Source organism: Phoxinus phoxinus (genome assembly GCF_949152265.1).
Source record: "Phoxinus phoxinus genome assembly, chromosome: 9".
Classification (NCBI taxonomy): domain Eukaryota; kingdom Metazoa; phylum Chordata; class Actinopteri; order Cypriniformes; family Leuciscidae; genus Phoxinus; species Phoxinus phoxinus.
The window spans coordinates 6059201-6086253 of NC_136884.1; the positions used below are offsets into that span (position 1 = coordinate 6059201).

General features: G+C 38.6%; 2 protein-coding genes across 2 annotated transcripts; both read left to right on the top strand.

Moving 5' to 3' along the window:
* Nucleotides 1-918: 918 nt before the first annotated feature.
* ntf3 (neurotrophin 3) lies at nucleotides 919-16706 on the top strand. Its single transcript, XM_079622236.1, has 2 exons — nucleotides 919-1167; nucleotides 13126-16706. Exons 1-2 carry the CDS (start codon nucleotides 1150-1152, stop codon nucleotides 13897-13899), a joined length of 792 nt encoding a protein of 263 aa, XP_079478362.1. The 5' UTR covers nucleotides 919-1149; the 3' UTR covers nucleotides 13900-16706.
* A 1608-nt stretch (nucleotides 16707-18314) lies between these two features.
* Nucleotides 18315-23138, top strand: LOC307004491 (uncharacterized protein). The gene is made up of 6 exons (XM_079623811.1): nucleotides 18315-18353; nucleotides 18564-18606; nucleotides 18785-18904; nucleotides 19000-19068; nucleotides 22399-22491; nucleotides 22896-23138. Exons 2-6 carry the CDS (start codon nucleotides 18565-18567, stop codon nucleotides 22983-22985), a joined length of 414 nt encoding a protein of 137 aa, XP_079479937.1. The 5' UTR covers nucleotides 18315-18353; nucleotide 18564; the 3' UTR covers nucleotides 22986-23138.
* Nucleotides 23139-27053: the final 3915 nt, after the last annotated feature.

Sequence of the window (27053 nt, forward strand, 5' to 3'; positions counted from 1 at the left end):
TATTAATATGGATCATAGTGACCATGACTGTTCAGAGCAAACAAGAGAAAGATGAAAATGATAAGACACAGACATAAATGCGTTATCTTTTATTTTTCTATTTTGTCCTGATATGTTTGTTGCACTACAAGGGCAACAGATGGTTAATTGGATACATCAATATCTTTGTATGTCATCACTGCTTAACCTAAAGAAGTCGTTTTACACAAACATCTCCAACAAAGGATCGACTAACAGAAGAAAAGAGTGGATTATAGAGGGTTGTTGAGTGTTTCCTGTCCCTGCCCATTATAAAATCATTTGTATTCTCATTCTACTCTTAAAATGCATATTCGACAGTTTCAAATATTATGCTCTCGTCTGAGTCACGCTTAATGCCTGTGAGCTCAAACTGTGTATTCATTTTTTATTTTTTATTCTTCAGTTGGCTGCCATATTATTTGGATCTTTGGAATACTTTTTATATCAATTCGAGTAGATGAGAAAGTATGCAATTTCTTTTTATTCGTAGAGGTTTCTTTTGTTACCAACCAAGTGTGAATTAAACCTATAATAAGTTACTCTAACTGTTGTCTTGCCAAATTTCTTTCACATACTGTAGATCTACATAGTGGTGCATTTTTTTTTTGTCGTAAAGAAATTTTCATCGCAAAACATAAAATGCAGTAGTTCACGTAAATTCAAAATTAATATAAATTAAGTAGGCTAATTTCAAAGCGTTTTGTTAAAATTTACATTTAATACGTAACTGGGTATTACTTAATGTACTGTAAAATGCTTGTTAATAACAAGCATTTTATTACTAATAAAATGAAAGTTATTAGAGTTACCGATGCATGATTGACTAATGAGAACAGCATCACTTTAGACTAAGCACAGAAACCCTATAAAAGCCATCTGTCCATGCTGGATGTACACAGGAGAGTAGAAGATTATGCTTGTTGAGATAAAGAGAGAGAGAGCGAGAGAGAGAGAGAGGGAGGGAGAGAAAGAGAGAGAGAGAGAAAGAGAGAGAGATCTGCGCGCTGCACTCGCCAGTGAGACTCTCAGCACGCACCGCGCGCTTTCTATCTGGAAACTTTCGAAAAGGATTCGTTATAAACTCATTACCTTCATGTCGGAACTGCTGAATATTTCCTCACCGATGCTATGGTTACCTTTATTACGGTATGTATCTTTTCAAAGTTTCTTTGCACGAACTGCTTCTACAGTATGTATCGTTTGGTGGGAATCTGGAAGGCTCCTGGCACGGTAGCGCATTTGCGCTTGTTCTCCAGGACGGTTTCTGTGCGATTTGCCACTGGAAAAAGTTGTGCTAGTCAAACAACTCGTTTTCTAGAAAAACAACTGCGTAATGTGGGAATGTTATTCAAAAATATTAGTGTTAAAGTGTCTTTGGAACTTTCAGCACATTTGTGTATTTGGGAAGAATTTGACCTGCTATGCGCCTCGGGCTGAACTGAAAACCAGTACGGGCAAATTCACATCTTACCTTTCACAGAGTGCTCTTCTCTTTATGCACAAAACAATAGATTACCAAGAAAACTTTTTTTCCTATTCGAAGAGTTTTTTAAAACGATTATTTAAGTCTTCAAACTATAAATTAATGTGTGTGCTATCTGTGTGATGCAACTTTAAATGCATTATCTATCTAGATACATATAAATATATAGGCCTATAACATTATATATATATATATATATATATATATATATATATATATATATATATATATATATATATAAAAGGAAGGTTCAGATGCTTAAAAAAAAAAAAAAAAAAACTTAACACAACATAACTTAAATGCCAGACTTTAAAACTTTAAAATTGACTTAAACGTGTCTAAGAAACACTTTGCTCTTTCGTCTTTCCTCCGAGAGCTGGCTGAGATTGGCAGACAATCCCTAAAATAGATAATCCATATAAATCTGTGCTGGAGATGCTATTGGCCATGCAGTGCTCTCGAAGCCCTTCAGGTTTTTCTGTGAGTTCAAGTTATTACTCTTCCTGTTCCTCGACTGGAAGTTACAGGCATATCCCCCCACCCCACACACACACATTTGTGTATTTGATAGCCCTGTTTCCTCCAGCCTTGTGTGTTTCTGCTTATGTTTCCCTGCTGTGTGTGTAGAGGGAACTCTTGTGCAGGCATGCACCTGAAAACAAGCATCTGTCAAATAAAGGATTTGACACAAGGCACGACTGACGAGGAGGCTAAAGGGTTAATGCAAATAACTTAAATGTATGGGTGAACGTGTCAAAAGAAACATATTACATGGCTGCAGTGAACTCTTGGCACTATTTGAGGATTTACAGTGTTTTCTCTAGTCTGAAGTCATTGTGGAATGTAATAAATTTCACACAATTTTTACACTAAGGTATATATGCAAAGTTTCCAATTTCTTCATTAAGCACATGCAAATAAATACCTTATTTAGGCAAGATATTTAAAACAGCTTGGACACAAACTAGCTAACAGGATAACCAATTCACTTATGTGATTTTCTCCATTATTGTGGCTTTGAAACACTTCAGGCTTGTGGTTTACTTACAATGGTTTGAGTTCAACCAAAAACTGTGCACGTGTTGTAAATGTTCGGGGGCCAGTTGCAGCACATCCTTATTTTTCTGGGTAGCTCTCTGTCACTGTAAAATGGGAATGGCAAAAAATGTTGGCTGGCCATCAAGGAGTCTCATCAACTTTATCATGGGTCGCTCATACCCAAAATATTTTTTGTTGTTGTTGGTCACTGTTTAAACTATGGGAAATTCACAACGTTGACCATATATGGATTGTCTCATTATAGAATACATTATGTATGCCAAATAGTGCAGACGCACGGTCATTTGTCATTAACAAATGAAATAATATTTTTCATCTTGATAAACTAGCTGGTTTCATATTTGAGAAAACATGCTAACGCTAGCAGGTTACAGAGTCTGAGCTGTCAGTTCATTGCACCGACCAACCTATCATCGAAATGACCGATGGCAGCCAGGCCTAAATGCATCATTTATCAAGGCCAGGTTCAAAGAAATGGAGCTTTTCTTAGTAACTCTTAATTTTCGTAGTAACTCATTTTGCACACTATTGATATGAAAACAAAACCTATGGTTAGAGCTAGCGATAGTGCATCAATAAATTTCACAGCTTATTTGTGCAGAATTTGCAATCGCATTTCCATTCTTTTCTGTCACGTTTACCTTATCAGCATGCAGCATATTGTGGGGCAGAACACAGAAGCATGGCATGCTGGGTAATCTAATCATTCTTATGCTTTTAATTGCACTATTCCGGCTAGAACTGCAAATGCTGTTTTGGCAAGGAACAATAGCAGAATTTGGTTGTGCATTTCCATATGTGGCTGTTAATATTATAAATTTAGTATGAATAGAGGCATTCGAGTGAGAATGACATGCAGAGGTTTGTACAGTAGCATCTTTGATCGCAAGCGAGATATTGCTCCAGACAAAGGAACCAAAACTGTTACCAATAAAATACAATAAATAGTCATTTTTACCAGAAATGTTCAGCACATGTTGTGGAAATGATTGTGTTTGATACTCGGTGGTTGATGTCTAGACATTTTATGACCCCTCACAAAAAAATTGGTTATTGCCAATATTTTTTAAAATATTTTTGATATTGTAGTGAGGAGCTAATTTGTTGTGTGTGTGTGTGTGTGTGTGTGTGTGAGAGAGAGGTTCTGTGAGGGGTAGGCTTAAGGTTAGGGGATAGAATATACATTTTGTACAGTATAAAAATAATCATTATGTCTATGGAAAGTCCCCATAAAACATGGAAACCCGACGTCTGTGTGTATGGCAAAAATTATACTTGAATTATTACAATTTAAAATGGAAACTTAACATTCTTGAGACCCATTTTTCCTAAAAAAAAACAAAAAAACATTCTAAACCTTTTTTGTCTTGTCTTAAGTGTGCCTGAACATGCCCAGACCCCAGAATACATCAGTTTTTCCAGGCTTCTAACATGTGTTCTGGAATTGTCATGAGGTGAGATGCATTAAACATGAAGCCACGGTAGATATATCAATCCTGCTGAGTGGAAGTAGCTACACCTTTTGTAGTTTGTATCCTTGACAAAGTGTTGCTGTCAGCTGCCAAACACCCGTCTATCACATTACTTCAAAACAACCATCTGACATGATCATGTTACAAACTCCAAGATGTGTTAATTACACTAACTGTTGTGTTTGGCATTGTCGTGTCAAACAGAGAGCGAGTTCTGTGTTTATTTTACTATAAAATCCAGGCTAATCGCTAATGACTCACAGACTTCACGTTAATAGTGCGAGTTCTGTTTTATGGCACCGAGACACCTGACTTTGATGTTTTTGTATTTTTAATTAGCAATTAAAATAGGTTGTAATCATGGCTGGTGTTGGGAAAATGCTTCATCCCCAGTTGCAATGTTACGGAAGGGAATTTGTTCGACGAAAATAATGTAAAGAAGTGAAGCATCTGTTAAAATCTGATTGTGAGACCAAGATGGAAACTATAACTTCCAAGTCTTAAATCTTAAGGAATTTAGACCTTTACTGGGGTTGTAATCCCTCTAATAGTCCCAACAAATTTGACATGCACATTTTTTATATTTACTTACACTTGTCATAGAATACACCCTTCAATGCGCTGGCCGAACAGAACTTACCAGAAACACATGCCGACTGAAAGAACTGTTAGGGGAGGTGTTGACACCAGCTGCCATGAAGGCCAAACAGCTGCAATGCGTCCCTTACACTGAATAACTCCATCATGAGGCGCTGAACTTTTTACAACACGACATGAGCTAGCATGCTTCATAAGACATGCTAAATGTGAACTGGAGTTAACTAATGCTTGTGTGTTAGTTACCTGAGCTGACAGTTTACATAGCTTGTCTAGCTTTCAATATTGAAAGTCTGAAAACCTTCTACAAAAAAACCACCAATAAATCATAACAGCTGAAATGCTTGCCTTCTGAATGTAATGTGTGAAGTTAGCGTGCATTTTCTTGATTGCAAGAAATGCCACAGCTTGATGTGTATTCAAACACCGCAGGTCACGTCTTACATCTCACAACCATTCAGAACTAACGCGAGACGTGTGCGAGCTCAGCATGAAGCCAGATGTAAGTTAGTGCAGGGTGCTGGACAGAGATGGAGTGTCCAGACCGGGGGTCTATTCGCTCTTTTAGGGGAACATCTGGAGGCAATTGGACAGCATTAGGGTTTAGATGCTCTTCTTTGAAAATCCTGGGTGGATTTCTTCCGCTGGCACGCTGCCTCCTAAGCCATCCTGAGTCCATCAACTTGGGTAGCTCTTCTGAAACACGAGAGAAATATGTACGGTCATAGTGTCATATCCTCTGGATTTATACCATAAGATGGATTGGATAGCATGTAATTTTGCAATATGCTTTCAATGTGCAATGCATTGCTTAGAGAGCAGCGGCTTTTACCTTTTTTATATTGTATTCTCCTTTTCATTATAATATTTCTAGTCGGTAATATTTCTCCAGTTGCATGTATGCACATGTTTCGATCTCAAACAATAGCCAAACAGTTCATTGTGTGCCTGAATGGAAAACTCTTTGATTTGGTTTCTTCCAAAAGCTAAATCCCTACTCCATATGACTGAAGTATTTCAATATTTCTATCCCAGTCTGACAGAGAATAAGACCCTAAAATTGAGAAACTGGCTGTTCTTTCTGAATGTATTGTTTTTTGACGGATACAGCAGAAAAATTATATTTGGTGTAAATATGTTAATCTTTCATTGCAAACTGGACATTGAGCGGATTAGTCGCGGAACCTGATTTTCACAAAGTGCAACATGTTCCTAGATCAACATATTTGGTCAACAACATTCAGCCAATCAGATTTGAGGGACAAGTTTAAAATGTATGTCTAGTTTAGGCTTAGTACCAGGGTTAGGTGACTCTGATTCTGATTTTAGGGATAACTTATGGGTATGGTTAGGTCTAGTGGTAGGGATATGGGAATCCTTACATGTTTGGACAGGACTGTGGTTCAAGGATCAACAAAATATGTTGACCCGGGAATGCGTCTAACTCTGCAAAATCAGGATGTGCGGTTTAGTCTAAAATAGTCCTGTGAATGTTGAGCGTGCAACTCCAATATCTCCGTTATCTAGACTGTGGTGCGCCGTGTGCCTGGCTGAACGCTGTGTTGAATGGTGCATTGGGTGGTGTGAAGGCTGTTGCTAATCTCAGGCCAATCCTCTAGGAGTTAAAAGCTCAGGGAGTTGTAAGCCTCCTTGACCAGTCTTAGATGATGTGCGTAGGTGGTGAAGAAGCCCCGATGTCGAGGCCACTGACACAGTGCTGTGAGAGATTAACACCTGTCATACATGGACATGCTACTCAGTAGATGCACAACTAGGTTTGAATTTCAACTGTAGTTGAAAATTAGATTCAAAAATTAGATACAAATATGAATGCAAATAATTTCTATTTGTCGTTATATCACATCTTGAGAGGAGGAGAAGTTTTCTGCGCAGAGTCAAACTCTACAAACTAACAAAGTCCATTTGTATTCAGACCTCAACTGACTTTTTGGAATGACTCTAAAATTAAGGAAACCACAAGTGTTTATGTGGATTAAAAATCCTGAGGCAAGTGCAGAGCTGTGCATCGAGTGGCCTAAACCAGTTAAAGGAGATCAAGGACCAGATTTTGACGCCTAATGCTCCCATGTCCTGGAATTAGAGTTCACTGAGAGTGCTGTTTTATGTAGTTCGATATTATGTCATTATGAAATATTGTCTAGATAGATAGCCAGGACCTTTGTTTTCCAATGAAGAGAGAATCTACTACAAATATAGAAAAGATTCATGTATTGATATCACAAGACTCAGGTTATATAAAAAGCAGTTCCTTTTTCAGATCAAACTGATTGCGCAGGACAGTTTGTGTGAGAGCCAGTTGTGTGTAAATGAAAGGAATTTCTTGATGTAGTTTTCTGAGGTAATTTACTTCTGAGGCTATAGACTTGTGAGCTTTTCAACAATGCTCACTTGTGAAGCATTTAGTCAAGGAGGTTGTTGGGTTGTTATCTATCGCCTCCAACGCATCAATTTTGGCTGAGAAGGAGCAGTACTAGAGTAAACAGAGCCCAGGGTGATTTAAGAACAATATCCCTCTGATCTGCTGAAGATCAGTCCACTCCTAGAGCAATTCTTGATTCTGCCCCAACCCGACATACAATCAAGAATTCAAATATGCTGAATGCGTTGTTTATTGCATAATTTTTATAGCCCATAGACTATAAAACACATGTTAGTATGTGGTGCTAACATCGCTCACATCAGCACATGGTCAACAATGAAGTCTTAGCAAAAATGGAAAAACACCTGAGTGGGTGAGCTTGTAGAGTACGTGCCCAAGAGCTCATCATTGCAATTTGTATTTCGAACTTGATACCGCGTGAAAAGTCTTATCTTGTCTTGGACTTTTCTTAATTATTTGAAGTACGCAGACAGCTTCTCTCTTCTCCGACCTAGTTTAACTGGATTAGAGCGTCAACAAATTTGGGCATTCCGAAGAAAGCAACATAGAGTCCATTAACTGCCCTATCAGCTGACTAGGCCAATCACATGAACGTACAGTGTCATCCCAGGTGTTTAAAACAGTCTTGCGTGGTTTGGCTTGGAGGTTGTGTGTGGAACTGCCACCAAGTGCCACCAAATCTTCCTCTACTTTTGTGTCATACACAATTTGGGTTGAGCAAAACAGCGTGTGTAGATCACAGGGAGTGATTTACACAACTGGTTGGGCTGTAGCGGTCAATTTGCCAGTGTTTTTAACCAGGAATGTTACCAAATGCAAAACTTTTATCCAATAACAAGTAACTTAGCCTACATTCTGTTTGTGCATGAGCTGTACTGAGGCCTCTTACTTTAATTGTATTAAAGTCCCCCTGTAGTCAATAATTTTACACCTTAATACTCCTCTTTGATCACCAAAGTTACATTTGTAAACCATTTCCTTGAAAAAAAATCTTCATGTTAAAATAGCCCCGCCCCCACTCACCCACACCAGCTCAAAGATCCATTCGTTGACAATCAAACATTGACGTGATTGGTCACAATGTAGGCTAGTTTGTGACGTCAGAAACACCAGCGATTTCAAACCGCATTTTTGAGGCTGTCTTTGGTTCACTGCAGTTTTTAGTGAGAAAATACCCAGCAATGGTGTTGACTTCTGAATTTGCACATGCTTTGTCTCAAAGCATATTAAAAGCACCCCATAGACATATAAACAACATTAAAAGTTTGATTTTCACCACAGGGGAACTTTAAGGGATTCATCAAGGCCCACTGATAGTTAGTGAGTTTGTCTTAGCAATATTTCATCTGTTTAAAATTAACAAAGTTGTTACCTCCTTTAAATATCCTTTAGATTTTGTGACAATATAAATATTATTTAATCAAAATATTTTATAACTTTTAGTACACGTTAACTATAACCATATGTCCAATAAAATCACTTTTTTTAAATCACAGCCGCCTTTAATTTGTTAAAATTTTACAGAATTACTCTTAGAGGAAGATCATATATCATTACGCGACAAAATATAGTGCTGGCAGAAAACATTTTCCCTCTCTTTTTTAAAAATAGTACTTTAAAGGAAAAGTTCACCTAAAAATAGCAGTTCTGTTATTTACTCTTCCCTGATGCATTCTCGATATGATTTCTGAGGAATCCTTGCGCACATACATCTTTCTCAACGGCAAAAAGTTGTACTGATGCATTCTCGTGCAATACAAAATGATTTCTTAGGAATCCTTGCGCACATACATCTTTCTCAACGGCAAAATTTTATCTTATTTTTTTATTCAGTCAGTTCCTCAGACATAGCTATTATGTGACTTAAGAAGACTTGGAAAATACCGTGGTGCTTTCATTATGTTTTGTGCTTTTTAGAGTTGTTGTATGCTGTAAACAGATTAATTGAAAAACAAAACAGCAGCATATTTATGGTAAAATGTGTAGTAGTGAAATGATTCAAGCGAATGCTACTCCATAGTTGCATTAGCAAGCCTACTACAACTTTTTGCATTGAAATTGAGAAGCATAGCTTGTGCGTATAGCTCATTTGTGATGTTAGAAGAAAACAAAAAAGCACCATCTCCTCTTACAAAACTTTTGTTTTTGTTTTTTGGCACCTTCCCGAAGAAGATTGTTTAAGCTGCTGTTCATCCAGGAAGAGGCATAGATGCACATCTGTGCTCCTGTGAGAAGAGAACTTCCTGCATTTATGACAGAGCAAAGCACATAAACAAATATGTCACTTTTTTTAAAGGGTCAGAGATTTTTAATGTGAGTTTGAGGGGAAAGCTTTTGGAAAGGTCCTCTGCATGGATCAAACCTTAAACTGTTGTTAGTTTAGCGAGGGATCGCATTAGCCGTGCTTCCCAGAAGGTCCCTGACAATGTTTGCTGCACATGAAGAAACACAGCTAAGTATTTGAGAGCAGTTAAGAGGATGCAAAGGATTATCTTTTCAACATGGTTGAAACAGATTCAAGTGCATGTGTTTCTATCACATCATTTGTTGTGCTATAAATTACGCTTTAAGAGAAGCCAGTTGACTTTAATGTGACTGAGTTGCTCATTATGGGCAATTTTTGCAGCTTAATGAAGAAGAACCCTTTTAAAAGCTTACTGGACGTACACAAACATAGCCGAGCATTTGATCGCACTTAAGAGGATGAAGAAGATTATCTGTTCAACCCTGGTCCAGAGTTCCAAGTAAATTTCCACCCTGCGTTCTCCTGAATGAGCCCAAATGGGAAGAGTAATTGACGTTCATTCCAGGATCTTGTGTTTTTGTACACTTTCCCCCGGAGGCAATGCATTTTATGAGGTATTGGACGTAAATAGTGTAGACAAGGACGAAGCATTGCAAATGTCAGTGTTTGCTGTTCTCAATTAAAGTGCACATGGGAATGTTACACAGAGAGATGCTGTGAAGTAGTTCACTGCAAATGCATATAAACTTTACACATTCATTGTCACGTGCTGTCTGTCACATCATGGATTGTTTTTTATACGTAAAGTCACAGGCCTATGTACATTTTTAAGAAGCTGTTATGGTAAAATAATGTGTTTATTTTTTTGCAGGGAGTTTTATTGGAGGGCTTTTGGCCTTATTTGAATTCTTGACTTTCTTCCTGAGAATTTAGTGCAAATTGTATCCCTATGTGTCCTGGAAATTAAAATTAAATTTGGTTTATCAAATTTAGCTTATTAGCTCGTCCTGGAATTAAGCTGATGCCCTGCTAAATTCTTTACTAAAGATGAAATATTATTCAATCACAACTTCACAACAGTAATGGACTGAAGTTTAATTGTTGTGAACTTCTAACGAAGTGATTTTGCCAAGAAATTCCTGGGTCAACATATTTTGCTGATCCTGGAATTACATTCCTGTCCGAACCATAACCCTACCCTTAAACCTAACCCTTCCCATAACGTATCCCTAAAATCAGAGGGAAATGATAGATGAATAATACTGAGAAGCGGGAGAAGCATAACACTGAGAAGCGGGAGAAGCACTTAACACTGGTTGTAAGCCTAAACTTGACATAAACTGTAAACTTGTCCCTTGAATCTGATTGGTTGATTGGAATGCTGTGAAAAGTTGTTGATCCAGGAACATGTTGTTCTTGGAGAAGTCACGTTCACCTAGCAAGTACAGATGCAGAAAGTAATTTTCTACACCGCTGCCTGTAAAGTGACTTTGTCGTGCCCCTCTTTGGAAGCATCAACGTGTAATTGCAGGCATTACCCCTGCCAAAAAGTGAAATTAGCTATGCTTATTGGCCGATAATGAGGACAGAGTGATTAACAATCTCTTCTGAGCACCGTGGGTCCCTCCCTCATATGCTTGTCCCGTCCATTAATGAGATCTGCCAAACGGCAAAGGTCAGACCTGAAAGTATGCGCAAACAATGGGCTGCAAACGAGGGACTGGAGCAATGACGAATTAGATATTTTTCCATAAAATTCAGGGGAATTACTCTGAACGCAATGTCAAATGACATAAGATCAAACATTCCTAGAGAACAAAAAGTCTTTGTGTTCATTTCGTCACCAAAGTCTAATTTAAAACCAATCGTTTATGTAACAAACCGAGCATCCCATGACATTATCACCCAAAGACCTCCCAAACCCTGCGGTTCTTCAACGGGAAGACATGTGGTACAGAAAAAAGATATAGAAGTACCCGGGGCAGCGTAAAGATCAGGGAGCACACTTAATATTTATTTTCATTGAACATCTTTCAAAAATGGCTCTTTGATGTAGCAGCTGTAACCGCTGACTGTCAGCATCACCTCCGTCTCGCTGTATCAGTGTCATCATTAGTCTTCAGTTGCTGCACTTTGCACTGGAGTCTGTAGTTTAGTGTCACTTACAATTGAACCACTCTGGGTTTGACACTAAGATGTTTTGCAGTGGGCGGCGTGGCTCACATTCTCTTGTTTTATCATAATGATTTAGAGTGATCCCAATACACAATGGAGGCGTTCATCTCAAACAAAACATGAAAGCAACAAGTCGCTTTCTGGTTATTCAGGTAGAACCGAGGTGGAATGCATAGTTTTACCGATGCCTAGCTGTAGTAATGAATTTGTACCCATGTCATACTGTACTAGGAAAGTAATGCCTGATAATTGCCAAGCAAGGCCTACCGCTTGCTTACTGTTGAAAGGAAAATTGAAAGGCTATTAACTGTAATTGTTAGCATTATTTGGAAGACCACAAGTCTTACCTTATTTAGCATGAGAATCTGCACTAAATATTACAAACGGCTCACAGAGGACAGGACTTGCTTGATGCAATATGGAAAAAGGCCACATGTGTTTAAGGAATACAGTTGTTCCCCCAAAAATAAAAATAAATGCCTTTAAAGGAGAAATGGTAACACTTTACAATAAGCTCATATTAGTGCATGCAATAACTAACAATTAGCAATAGATTTGTTTCAGTATTTATTCATCTTTGTTAACATTATAAAAAAAATGGCTCAAGTCAATGATATGGTTACACTTTATTTAGATGGTCCACTTTAGACTACTCTACTAACTTGAAGTAAATTCTTAACTAAATGTCAACTTGCTCTCTTTGTGTAAGTTAAACTGTAGAACACTCAGTAGACTGTTAGGTTAGGGTTCAGGTAAGTAGAATAAGTTGACGTACTTGTAAAGTTACTTATAGTCAGTCGAATGTCTGTTTGTTGGCAGAGCATCAAAATAAAGTGTTAGCAGATATTAAGCAGACCGTCTCTAATGAGAGTTAGTTGACATGTACTGTAGTTGCAAAGTTACTTATAGTTAGTAGAATGTCTAAAGTGGACCATTGAAATAAAGTGTTACCAATAATATTAACAGATGCAACTTTTGAGTATAAAAATGTAGCGGTAAATTTAGAAATTGTCATTAATAAAAATATTAATAAAGGCTAACAGAAAGTTTAGTGTTTTTCCATGCTTTTACATTAACCTTCAAAAGAATTATAAAGTATTATAAAAGTTGACTTGTACACTGTATTTTTTAAGTGTGCATGAGGAACAAGTCGAAATATAAGTCATTCTTGAACAGCTCTAGTCCCTATTAACTATAAATGCATGACAAAAAAAAGCTTTATTACACTTTAAACAATGTCTAATCTTTTATACCATGTACACTTGATACTCCATTGCATTAGCAGACTCTTCTTAAACACAGTTTGCCTTGGGGAGTTTTGCACTTTGTGGTTTCTGTTTCATGCTATTGCTCTCAGTCATGAAACCGAACGCACACCGGGCCAAATGGATGCGCCAGGTGCTCAAATAAACATGCCATAAGGGAGGCCCAGTAAACTTCGTGTCACCGCAGGCCATCTTTCAGCGCACGCCCATTAACTGCGTTCTGTGTCGCCATGCATGTGTCAGGGACGTGCTACCGTTCTTGTCACATAATATGTCAATAATGAACTTCATGAGAATTCAGTGTTGTCACAGGGCCAACAAGCTAAACTTAATTCCTTTGTTTGCTACTATAAGGAAACAGTTTTGCCCAGTATGTGCTTACAAAAACGTCTCCTGTTTCTTCGCAGATCTTACAGGTGAATCTAGTGATGTCCATCTTGCTGTACGTGATGTTCCTCGCGTACCTCTATGGTATCTCAGCCTCTACGATGGACAAGCAGCGGCCCACGCAGGACCCCATCAACACGCTCATCATAAAGCTCCTGCAGGCCGACATCAGCCGCAGCCGACAGAAGCCGGACGCCCTCGACGTGCTTCCTTCCCCCACCTTAAACGCACCCGCAGTGACCGACTACAAGGAGAAAGTCAGCTCGACCATCTATCAGCCCGTGACGGACATCTCGTCGGAGCTGCTGCGCCAGCACAAGCGTTACAACTCGCCGCGCGTGCTCCTGAGCGAAAGGCCTCCGCTGCAACCGCCGCCACTCTACCTAACGAACGACTTCGTCAGCAGCCAGGACGGCAACAAGACACGGCAGAAGCGCTACGCCGAGCACAAAAGCTACAGGGCCGAGTTCTCTGTGTGCGACAGCAAGAGCCAGTGGGTGACCGACAGGACTACGGCCGTGGACATTCAGGGACGACAGGTCACGGTTTTAGGGTCCGTCAATGTGGGCCGCACGGACATAAAGCAGTACTTTTACGAGACAAAATGTGAGACCGCCAAGCACAACAAGGGCAGCTGTCGAGGGATTGACGAGAAGCACTGGAACTCGCAGTGCAAAACCTCGCAGTCTTACGTGCGCGCGCTCACTCAGGACAAAACTTGGGTGGGTTGGCGCTGGATACGGATAGACACCTCGTGCGTCTGCGCGCTCTCACGCAAACACCGCAGGACGTGAAAAGCACTGCAGCAACTCAACCACTGTCTTTCTATTGTTCCCTGTAAATATATAAATATAAATTATTATTTAAGTTATATGGAATGCATATAGTTTATACATGTCTATGTATAATGTATAAATATACTTGTTATTTATTTAAGCTGTTTGCAAAGAAAAATCTTTTTAAAAAAAGAAAAGAATGAGAGAGAGACTTACGAAAACATGCAATGCCGCTAAGCTACAGGAGCATTGCATGCTGAATTGTGCCTTGCTCGCGTATCAGAGTCAGAGGACACGTCACTCCACTAGACCTGGACCTTGGGAACAGTTGCAATGGAAAACACAGATCACTCAATATCATATTAACTTCAGTATTGTTCAAGAAAACCTGTTTTTCTACTGAAACAGGCTGTCAGTATATCCTCTTCGTATCTGGGAAAACGAATCACAGTCGGGATGTTGTATGAAAATATGTAAACATACAGTATATGTGTATCAAAACTGCATGAAATACCTAAGAAATATATATTTTTTGTACACCATGAAAACATGACGGAAAAGAATCGAAATGCCACTAACAGAGCAAACCACTGGAATATTAGTCACAATTCTAGTAGAATATATGGACCAAAAAGTGATATAAAAATATGGTTTAGTATTTCACAAATTCAATCTAGGCAGTATATCGATTCTAGATGGCCTTCTGAAAGTATTTAGGCGATATTCGCGACATCATTTTAGAAATCGCCTTTAGCACATGCCGACATAGCCGCGGTAAAGGGGGAAAGTGGGGACGAAAGCAGCCAAGTATTAACTTGTAAGGGTCCGACGATGAAACTACTGCTCACTATTAGTAGTGCTGAAAAAGGCTCCTCAGCAGGTGGATGAGCAAAGACTCCTCCTACTGACCACGCCCTTCATCAGAAGCCCCGCCCAGCCTGCCAGTGTGACCACCACGACCACCAGAAATAAGCTTAGCGCACTTTTAGCCTCTTTTCGATCACCCCACTTTGATCAATTGCAACTCTACAAACTTAAAGAGCGAAGCCAGCATGAATAAGAGCAGCATGTAAACAAAAGGACAACTAAATGGGCCATTGCTAATGACACTGTAGTCTTACACAGAGGTAAAGCTGCCTTAAGTCGATGTACATACGTGCAGAGCTGGGATTTGAACACGTAATCTCCCCCTTAAGAGGGTTTCCCTCTTGTCAGACTCATCTTAGGAGATAAGCATTTCGCCGGTGTGCTGCGGCTATAAAAAGGCCTGCCATGTTTTCCTTCTGTGCGTTTATATAAGGAGACCTGCTCACTCGATAGTCTTGAGACACTAAGGTGAAGAGATTCCTATGATATCTGCAGTAAGATGTCCGATACGCAATGACTTGACAAAATGTGTAAGCCTCTTCATCAAATTAAATATACATCAGAGTAGATCATGCTTTGTACTGCTGCACAATAAATATGAAATATACCCAAGACAACACGAAAAGCAAAGCATGAGGCATATAGACAGCATGTTCGGGGTCATACGAAGAGCATTTTAAAAGCCAGGCAGCTGCGGCTCGGCTTTTGTTCGGGCTTATCTTTGTGACGCGTGACTCAGGTCACCTCTGAACTGTCCAAGTGTCCCCTAGGAACATCATATTGAACCCAACATTTGTGGGATTGATGTTATTTTTAGTTACCCACACATATTTACTTCTCTATCAGCATAGCAAGATAAGCCAGAATGAGGTCCAAACCCATTACACAAAGTGAAGTGCCAAGACTTTGTCCTCCATGTCCGAACATAAAACTTTATTAGCATGCGATCGTTCATTATGATGTGGCTATAAAAAGATTGATATAAAATTTGTTTTATTGCATTTTCATGCTTCAGAAGAGGGTGGTTAGATAAAGGCACTAACATATAACTGTTTTAAACAAGCTCTGACTGTGACAGGATATCCAGTGTTTGTATTGGGTGTGAAGTTCTGACACAGAGAAACAGAGAGTCGGCTCAGATTCGAAACAAAACCACAGACCACCAAGGATACAACACACCTTCTTTCGAATTCAATATCGCGTCTGATTACGTCCCGCTTCAGTTCGGCCCTCTGCGGAAAAACAGGATAAAATGCTGAACACAGGACCTTTCAAGGATACTGCTGGGAATGGCCCACTCATTTGTCCAAATGCATTGCCTTTCCTGTAACACACATTATTACACTGGAACATGAGGATCCCTAAACGATTTTTGTCTTTGCTCAGTCTTGGATGACTTTCACTGAAACATTCCTCCTATGTATTTGATGCTGTCTTGAAAAGCCCTGCTGGTGTCATGCATACTGTGTAGGACTCTTGCTGCTTTAAACCACTACAACCGACCTTATAATGGACCAACGGCCATTGCTGATACCCTTGGATAACTCTTTTATGCTGAAAAGGAAACTGTGCCAAAACACACCGAACTCTATTTAAGGACGACATAATATTCAGACAATTATCTCCGGTATGTCTAAATTGAGAAAGTTGCGAGGAAAGTCTCTATTTTAGTAAAGAAGAAAGACTTGTCTGCTTGGTGGTCGTTGTTTAGTGAAGTAGTTTTTTTTTTTTTTTTTTTTTTTTGGCTGTACCCATTACCCATTGTTTGTATTTTTTTTATGTTATTTTATTGTTTTGAGAGAGAGAGACTTTCCCATAATGGTAATGTCTCTCAAAACGTCTTTCTCGTGCTGATACTTGAAGGAGTGCTGTTTATCTGGCCTACAACACCCTCCTCTTTTCGCTGCGAGGGCAGTCTGTGTGAGATTTGTCTGAATAAAGTTTTTTTTTGTAATCTATGATCTATGAATATTGTCATCTGTAGGGTTTAATATATCTCATTTCAATTGAGAAATGACCAAATGACAAATGACCAGAAAAGAACCCAGTGATGTTTCCCAGCCTTGAATTGCGAGATGATCCGTGATGGTCTCTTTCAAACCATGGGGAAGGAGCATAGGACTAAACAACCTTCAGTGACCTATAAATACATGCGTTTGCCAGAACCCACAGGAAGAAAATAGCTCTGGGCCATGGTTAATTAGCATATAATCCTCTTGCGGTGTGTTCTTAAGAGCAAAGCCTGAGACGGAGTGAACTTGAAAAATCACAGCTGAAAAGAGTTAAATGAGGTAAAAGGATAAAAAATGCCAGCGTTCAGCGGTCTTTACATGTCCAGTGCAATAACCAGCAGTCAATATAGGGTACAATGACCTTATTTGACCATTTGGACACTGACTCAAGTCACACTTTTTTTCAATACGTGAATGTCATTGCATTAGATAACAAAACAAGGCACATCTTGAGTTCAAATCTGCAGGAGCAACTAACTTCACTTTTCTGTTTTAATCAACTGTTGTTTTGATTATGTTTAATGGACGTATGAAGTGATTTCTCTTCAAATTTACACAGGTGTAGTTTATTATTAACTACTGTCACTGTTACATTTAAAAATCTACAGTTTAAAAACAGAGATCTGTATGCGAAGAGTGAGCTTGTTCTGTTTTTAAATGCCATTTGTCATTTTTTATTATTTTCTAATGCAATAACATTTATACATTTTTAAGTGTGACTTCAAGTTCACACGAAAATCATACAATTATTACCCTCATGTCATTCCAAGCCTGTATGACTGACTTCTGTAGAATATAAAAGAAGATGTTTTAACTGTTTTTGTCCATACAATGAAAGTCAGTGGGGTAGTTATAAGTGTCCAAACACTTTTTAGAAGTGTTTACATTAATAAACACACTGGTAATAACTTGTTTTAGTTCAAAGTGTTGTCAAAGTGATGTTTCAACCCTTGACCTTCACACCTAAACCACGGCGCCTCTGAAAAGCTAGCGGTTAAAAGTAGTAAAACAATCCAAATACCTTTCCTCTGGCTGAAATCTGCAACCTATACGTTTTTCCCACAACAGACAAGTTCATCGTATGATCTACATTCCTGGTTCGGTTTGCTGGTCACGTCTCTGGTTTCTGCTAAAGTGTCTCTCTGTGTCACGCAAACACATCTCCATCAAATCATGTTTTGAAGCCTATATGCATTCCAAAAGATCCAATGACATCACTGAAATCAACTCTGACCTCTGTGTTTTTCTGCAGGCTGATTGCATTTGTCAGGAGGTGCTGTTCATTTATACTGACCTGTGATCAGGCTTATGGTTTCTACATTATGGTCTGAGACAGGGAGGCTGATTGTCGATCTGTACGAACAGAAACCTCGTTCAGAAGTGCGAAGGAAACATATTGACATGGGACAATTGAATTAATCAAAAGTGAAATGACAGTTTTATTAGCACCACAGTGTTTTTTTTAGCAGCCTTGTGCAGAAATAACTATGATGTCTTTTGCACGTCGTCACAGTATATTACCATTTGTATGAGGTTTACAAAAGGAGACGACAGCAAACGAAAGGAGTGCGCAAAGAGACAACTCCAGTCCAGGTGAGCTGGCCGAGATATTCTCATCCGATTGAATTTGACACAAAATATGCAGTTGTATGAAAGGAGACAGGAGATATACTATATGTATGTGCAGTAGTTGTGTTTACGACTGCAGTAAAAATTTACTTATGGTTGTAACAAAACTTTTTACAAAAAAAATGATCTGTCGACTGTAAAAAATGTGGCTTTTCTACTTTCTTTGTTTTTTAGGATGGCTCAAGCGAACAGATTTTCTCAAATTCCCATGTCTAAGGTTTTCATGTTTCTATTGCAACTTTTTCATGCATGTTTGGTCTATGAGATCAGATTCATTTAAAAAAGACTTGCAAAAAGACTGCTTTGACTGCAAATTTAGCCTGCATGTGACATTAAAAACATAAAAAAAGCTAAATTAATATCTCATCGTGTCCATTTTCTTACTATCCGCTCAGTGCATGCGAGATCTTTGTAAGGAGGAAGACTACACTTTTTTAAACACTCTTGGGAAGCAGGATAAGAGCCCGGAGAGCACATGTCAGGAGAGTGAGTGTCAGGAAAAGCAAGAAGATAGGGTAAACGTAAACTTGTTTTCTTGTTACCTTCTCTCAAACCTCCACAGGTCTGTTTATGAACACATCGATGCTTACGGTATTCTCTGTTCTGCTAGATCCGCCGTCGACTGGAGAGAGAGCAGCTGGGACAAGAAAAGCAACGTGAGATAGAGGAACGGCAGAAGGTATGTTGACCAATGTCAAAAAGTCAGCGCAGGGCTATCACTGCCGTCTGCAGTGATAACACTGATTATATCTGTGTCCACCATCCGCAGCCTGAGTCTGTCCAGAGATGACAGACCTGCTTCGGCAGACTTACATTGTCAGGCTAATTGTGCTCGATTGCATTACGTCTGCATTGTTCCAAACTTTGGCTGCACATACGGTGACCTCTGTATTGTAAGGTCAGGTAAACACACTAATGCAATCATTTCTGCTATAAAAGTATTTAAAAAACAGGACTTTGGAAGTCTGCGCAGGTGGAGAGAAGTCTGGTCTGCTTTAATCAGCTTTTTCTGGCTGATAACCTTCTGACTGGCACGTCAAAAAAATCAACAGTATGCTTTGTTTTTATCTAGCATTTAGGAGCGGGTAAATAGATGATTCCACTAATAGTCTGTGCGCAAAAAAACAAAACTTGGCGTCAGACTCCAGAAACACAAAGCAAAATATACAGCTTGGCGTGTCAATATCTACTTTTCATGCTAGTGAGCTAAAGTGATGTCTGGAGGGAATATTTGCTTTTAATGATTAAACCATCAAACATATGTATTTTTAAACTTGAGGAAAGAACAATACACTAAACTTTTTTTAAGGTATTTATCTGACAAAATGATTGGGCAAAAAAGTCAAAATACAGCTAAGGGTTTTATCTTACTATGCAAAACAAAAGCACAACTTTTTAACACATTTTAGTAATATTTAAATACAGGGTGAAGAAGTCAAAGGCCGGACGCACTTTTGGCCACTTATACTGTATGTGACTCAAATTTAAAATTTAAATAATAAACAAAGCTTATACTTGGATTGTCACTGCAAATATGAATGTTCTTATAACAAATTGCTTAAATCACTTTTGATTTAACTTGTATGCTAAATGAATAAATGTACAGTAAAAATATATATATATATTTAAAAAAAAATTGAAGACACAAACCTTGTGAACTTTTTTCCCTCAAAATGATTTATAATATTAATATGGACCCTTTTCACTTTTCTGGGGTTCTGCCCGGAAGTCGTCTAGTCATCTCATAAACCTAAACCGGAAACAAACTACAAAAATTCCAATAGTGAAAGAAAGAAGAAAGAAAAGCATTTCTATAAAATATTCAGAATTTTTTCACATTGGCCAGAAGAGAAAAAGATGTCAGCTGTTGTATTAGCAACACTCATGGCAGCGTTAACTAATATACTAATACATATGTTATAACTGTACATTTTTGAATGATGATAAACTATGCACCCCAAGCTTGTTATTTTACATGCAGTGTGTATGCAAACAATCAGTGAGAACACTATGAACGGTCTGTGGGCATGAAACTAAAACTGCATGCAATATACGACAGTGGAAAGCTCATGCTACCGTGCAGGACGCTCAGGGGCTGTGTTTGTGTAAGTTGATGAAGCCCCAGCTGCACATGGTCTGCTGCCAGTAAAGTCCAAGTCTAACAGCCAAGTGTGAGGTCACTGAAGGACAGTCATGTTGTTGTTGTCCACTTGGCCGTTGTCATAAATTCAACAGCTTGAGGAATTCCTGCAACGCCTTTTTTTAAACTCCACGCTCGCTTAAGAAGAACCCCCAATGGGGTGAAGTTAAAAAAATGACTCTCTCAGTCAAGTCGGTGGAATAGCCTTGAGCTCTGCCTTTCTAATATCTAAAGGCTACAAACGGACAGTCCACGCTCTCACTTCCTTCCTCTCCAGCTGCTCAGAGTCTCCCGGCGAGTCTTCAGGTTTGCAGCGTGTCCGTCCTCTGATTAATGTACAGAAGGGTCAGGGAAGAAGTACTTACTTTTGTTTCCCATGTGCGTACTATTTGATCCTGTTGTCATTCATAACCTACATGCCCCAAACCTCACATCCCAACGGATAACCCCACCCTCCGTGTGTTTGTGAGTGTGTGTTACTAGAGAACAGCCTGTGACTGTTTCAATCCTCTGAGGGAAGAGGTGTTACAGCCTGTTTTTTTTCTCTTATTAGTTTGAATAGAAGGCAATGTGTTTCAACGTCTTCCATATGCCGAGTACAGCTACGTTTACGGCCTGGCCTATATTATCACATTAGAGACGGGAAGTAGCACCCACAGAAGACCTGACTGAAGCCTACATAGGTCAAAGGTCAAGCCTAGCCTCATTCCTTCAGCCCTACATCAGGGTCTACCTCACTGCATCGGACCTCGGACACACAAGCTCGCTTCTAAGCTATAAGCTTGAAATAACATCAGACAGTTTGTAAATAAATGGCTGTGTTTCTGCTGAAGATCAAACCAGTTTTCTACTTTGAGATCTGTAATGTTTACGATTTATAACATGTGACGTATCATTGTCACTAATACTATAGTCATTTATGTAAACTAAATAATTCAGAAATAATCGTTGTATTGACATCACAACCATGTGCACACTTACATATCACAAGTCAGATTTACATTTTAATGCCTAATCAGTATCAAGCAACTTGGAACATCCTGATTACGATTATAGTATTTACATGCGAAGAGATGAGCCAATCATAACCGAGGTCATTTGAATATTGTCTTAAAAGTAAAGTAGTGGCCAAAAGTGATGTTCGGCTTTAGAAAATTGTCATCCTCACCCTTTGTTTTAATACTATTAAGAATTTGTTAAAGATTTTGTATGCATATAGCGTCGTTGTGCTTGGACTGGAGTCAATTGTTTTATCTGATAACGCAATGAAACATGACAAATTGTGCAGGCAATTTTTTACCGGGCTGTCATACAAAAAAAGTTTGAACATACCAATGAAATATTAACAACTGATTATGTTGTAGTCAATGTATGCTTTTTCCTGTGAGCTTTTTGCTTTTTCAATGCATTTTTTTGCAGACCTGCTGTAGTTTGTCAGATAAATACATTGACCAAGTTTAATGTTTTGTTCTTCTCTCATATTTATAAAAATATCTATCTCATATTTTTACGTTTAATCGAACATGTAAGGTCATTAAAAACAAACATGCCCTCCAGACATCACTTTTGTCCACTACTATACAATAGCACAAACAGGCAGTTTATTTCTAAGAGACAAAGAGGATGGAAAATGTTACATAAGGCTAAATTTGGTAAAAGAATCCTTGACTAACATTATAAGAAGACTGAAGAGTTTAAAAGGAAACTGCAACAAATATAGCCCCTTAATGCTATTATCAAACTGAATGGTTTCATAACAACAGCCTAATATTATTACAAAGCTGCATGTCCCTCAATAAACCCAGTATTAGAATCCTGTCTTCACCATTTCTGACTCTCTCTCATGCTGTGTATTTGTGTCTGTGAAAGGAGAAAGACGAGCAGTGGAAAAGTCATGTGGCCGAGCTGACTGTCCAACGCAAGACCATCCGTGCAAAACTAGACCGACTACGAGAATTTAGGGTGAGCTTTGTCCAGACACACACACACACACACACACACACACACACACACACACACACACACACACACACACACACACACACACACACACTAGTACTATTCCCAGGTTCAAATGTGAGGCCCAAAAGCAGTATGACTGAATGTGACCAGATGTTGAACGTATCTAATGCAAAGTATGCTAACCAATACCATACCTACCTGACTCGCAGCAACAGATTACATCTACAGACACCAAAAAATGCTCATAAAATTTTCATAACATATTATTCAAATTTCTTGTAAAAAATAAAAATAAAAAATACATTGCCAAGGAGAAAATGGTCCATAAAAGTTCAGGAAGTTCCCCCACAATGTATCTTCATATATCATCTCAGATATTAATGCATCTCACTTTTAAATTCCAGGACTTCCAGAAGCAAGTTGTGCTTCAGGATTTGGGTCTAGATCCAGATTCTGCAAACGAGACCGTCAAGCACCTTCTGATGAGACTGTAACTGTGTTTACTATAAATGGTAAAACTCCAATCCATTCAAATACTTAAACTTCTAACAAAGCTTTATATGATATATTACAGGTGTTTAGTGGTCAGATAACTTCTGAAGATGTGTTAATATTAAACTGTTTAAACCTTAAGCAGAAAATCATGTAACTTAAGAAATCATATCTCTACCTCTTCTATAAACTCAAAGACACTAACCAAGTGAGTTATGGATTATTTGATGTTCATAATGATTAAATAGCAAACTCGCTGACTGTATGGCAAATAAATCACCGCTACCGGCATAATGTGCGTCACATGTCCGATGTTTCACTGTAATATTGCAGCAGATGAGTATAAATGGATAATAAATCGCATGACTCTGCGGCGAGGAGGGAGACCTGTGGTAAAGACAAACAGAGGAGCTCAGATTCAAAAGAGAACAAGAACCAATTAATTCTCATGTCTTTCTGAGTCTTTTATGCATCGTTGGGGATCTCCAGCACAAAAGGTGGTGATGGAGATAGATGAGAATAGAGAATGCATAAAGAAAGGATGGAAGAGAAAGAAACAGGTGGTTCCAGTGGCACAGGTCTAGCATTAAGGGAGAAGAACACAGCTGGATCATGTTACAGCATGTCTGACCCTTGAGGGCCAGGAAAATGCTACAGTCTCTAGTGTCACACATCCTCAAATCCCAGAATTCCCTTCTGCACGCTGCCGCTCTACATCACCTCCATGTGCTCTGTTGTGTTTATTTCATGACAGGCACACCGAGAAGTGCAACCGGGCTGTACAGCTTAGATTTATTCTACACCCTTAATGTGCACTACAGGACACATTTCAGTGAAACGCTACGACACGCTAGAGTCTTTTCTAAAACAAGCGTTCCAGCAAATAGTTCCAGGGCTAGGCAATTCATCCCACCGTACTGAAGCATTCCATCTTAAATGAAACGGTAATTTTCCCTGCCAGCTTTACCACCCTTCCACTCTAGACTCCATTTAGCACATTAAATGTTTCTAAGCAATTTTGGGTCACTCAAAAGTTATTTTCTCATTTGGAGCATTTCTAGGCCATGGCCCTTCATTCTCATAAATCTACATGGTCGAAGCAGAGCACTAGGGCTATGTTCAGAATAGCATAATAACACTCTGGTACGTACTGTGCCAGTTTTCAGTATGCATGAAATACCTGCAGACCTATACATTAGCAAAATATGTATAGAATGCAACAGCAAACTGCATCCCAAACTGCATCTTTCTTGACCTTCCTAGAAGTGAAAGTGCATTGACGTATTGCATTGTGGGAATTAACTGGAAGTAGTAACAATCTTTAGCCCCTTTCACACAGTCTTTACTGGTTGCTAAATTACCGATAAATTACCATAATGAGATCATGTGTGAACAGGGACTTTTCAACTGTCATTTGTTCTGGCAGGATTTGACATTCTGATTCCCCTTGAATCAGAATACATTTTTTAGTTATGTTGTACTTTAAAATCTTGAAATATATCAGCAAAACATTGGTTCTGTTCTGTTTACCGTAAGGGGGGTTATTGCTGCTCTTATTCATGCTAGGCTGCATGGATGCACAGGGAGTTCTCGCCCAGAACCATACCGCCAATCCAAACTGCATGCCAATCGTATTTGACGATAGTGGTCCTGACAGAACTAAAGCTCTTCTCCTTATTCAGGTGGATGAAGAAAACGGCGCAGGTACTGGTAGTGGTACTGATGTGTGAATGGTACCGGGAAAAATTTCAGAACGGCATTGCTTGTGCGAACAGTGCATTTACCGGAAAAGTCATTCAGGTAATATTATAGTAAATTCCCAGGATTGCTGTGTGAAAGGGACTATTATCTGATCTGATCAATATAATAAAACTTTTATAGATCACATATTGATCACATGCAACATAATCAATCAGGTCATGTGACAACACAGTTGCATTTTGTCAAGTTTTGAAAAATCGCAGTGCACTTCTAATATTTTGTAAGCTAGTAGTAGTATTAATCTAGTTTTCCATTCCAAACACAATGCCCTAAGACAGGGAAAAGAAGAAAGATACAGGAAATGAATGGCTATCACTCACAAATCAGGTCATCAGAAGGTTTAGTCTAGTTGACTGTGGAATGTGCCATTGGCAGAGCTTCCGTGGAAACGCACAATGGTGCGATCTTCTAGTGTAGCTAACACCTGAAACCATGTGAAAGCCTGGTGTGTAACGACTCCAGATAAAAGCCAGTGCTTTAGGCCATTTAAAAGAAGTGAACCTGAATACAACCCCCAGTGCCTCTCTTCTATCTTAAGACACAGTGTTATGTTAAACTACTATATAAAAAAATCTAAATGGTAACGTCTTGAAACGTGCATTGAGTAAAAAAAGTTGTATGACTAGTACAAGAAAACACAATATCTTAACAGTGGAAATGTGCATGCAAAGAATAACACGCGAGCAGCTTGGGAATTGTGGAACTCTGCAGGTGTCCTCTGATAGTTTAGTGATGCTGTGCTTCAGTTAGGCTTATCAAAAATCCTCCTCACATTAACAATGCATTGACTCCAGCATTTTAAGTGACCACCCCGTGCGTCATCTCACCCTAGGAAGGAACGCCCTGTGGGAGAGAGAGATTCAGGTTTGTCACAGATCTCATTCCAGGTTCCTTTCTCATCCCCATGTGCCGATGTTTAATTCAGAAACCAGTCTCTGACGTCACAATCCTACCATGCACCAGCACAGCATTGTGTCTTCAACTTGAGCGAGAATACGTTGCAGTCAATCACAACCACGATATCACTGATGTAACCAATACCAGCTCATACTACGCTGTGTAGGCGGATGTTATGCATATCCAAGATAGACAGTAAGACACAGAGAACCAATCCTAATTACCCGGTAAATCTGTCCCTGCTCTTGTATCACTGCTGTGTGTCATGAATAAAGCCTTTGGAGAAGATTACATACCAACAAGATACTTCCGGACGGCAGCATGCAGCAAGTTGGATTGTGATTGTGCAAGAGTACATGCGAGGACACTTGAAAACCCTTATTAAACCTTAAAACCTTAAGAACTTCCAATCTGATTTTTCATCAAGATTTTAATTTATTTTGAACGAGTTCTCCTAGTCTTTTTTGTTTAATGAAGCCAAGCGTATTGCATGAACACTGACTGCAGATTATGAAGATATTGGTAGAGTCAATGGATGTGGGTTTAACATGCTTCTGTTATATATTGTTTGCCTGATTTTGCAACAAATACTGTACCTTAATTTTTTCCCATAATGTGTTTATTGTTATGATTCCATTTTAGGAAGTTTAATACATTTGAAAAATATCTCAGTCCTTTAAAAAGTATTACAGTGTATAGTGCAAGTAATATTCAAAAATATAGAAATGATGTCTTATATTACTTATAATAAAGAAATTAATATTACCTTTCCATATGAGTCAAAATCTACTGAGGGGTAATAATGGAGCAACAGTTTTAAAAAGTGATTTTCACTATTAAAATCTGCATCTTATTTGTTTTGTTATAAGAGACAATAAAACAACTCTGTTTATCAAAACACTCCTTTCCTTGTGAAAAATTAACTTGATTTTCAAAAGGCATCAAATTGGCGAGAGCTGAATGTAACATTTCTGACGAGCCAAACATGTCAGTCTCTGAGTAACAAAATAATCTTAATTCCATAAAATAAGTATAATGAACTGTGTAAAAAGAATTTAAAATGTTTTATAATAAATTACCCAAAAAACACCCCTTACAGACATTATCATGTCTGTCAAAAACTTTGAATATTAACTAAAAACATGGACATAACACACTCATTGACATCACTTCACCGAATACTTGCCAGCTAAGAAATAAGTAATTATTACCTTCGGATCTATCTGTTTTCAAATGAAATATATCACAACATCGAGCTCTGTCAAAAAATAACACGCACAATACACGGTAGTATTTACGTGAAGCAGAGGTCCAGCAAGTCATAAAATAGCATAAAAGTATTGCAAAAATAGCAAAGAAATTGCATAAAAAACACATTACCAGATGTTTTCAATCATTTTCTATTATTGACT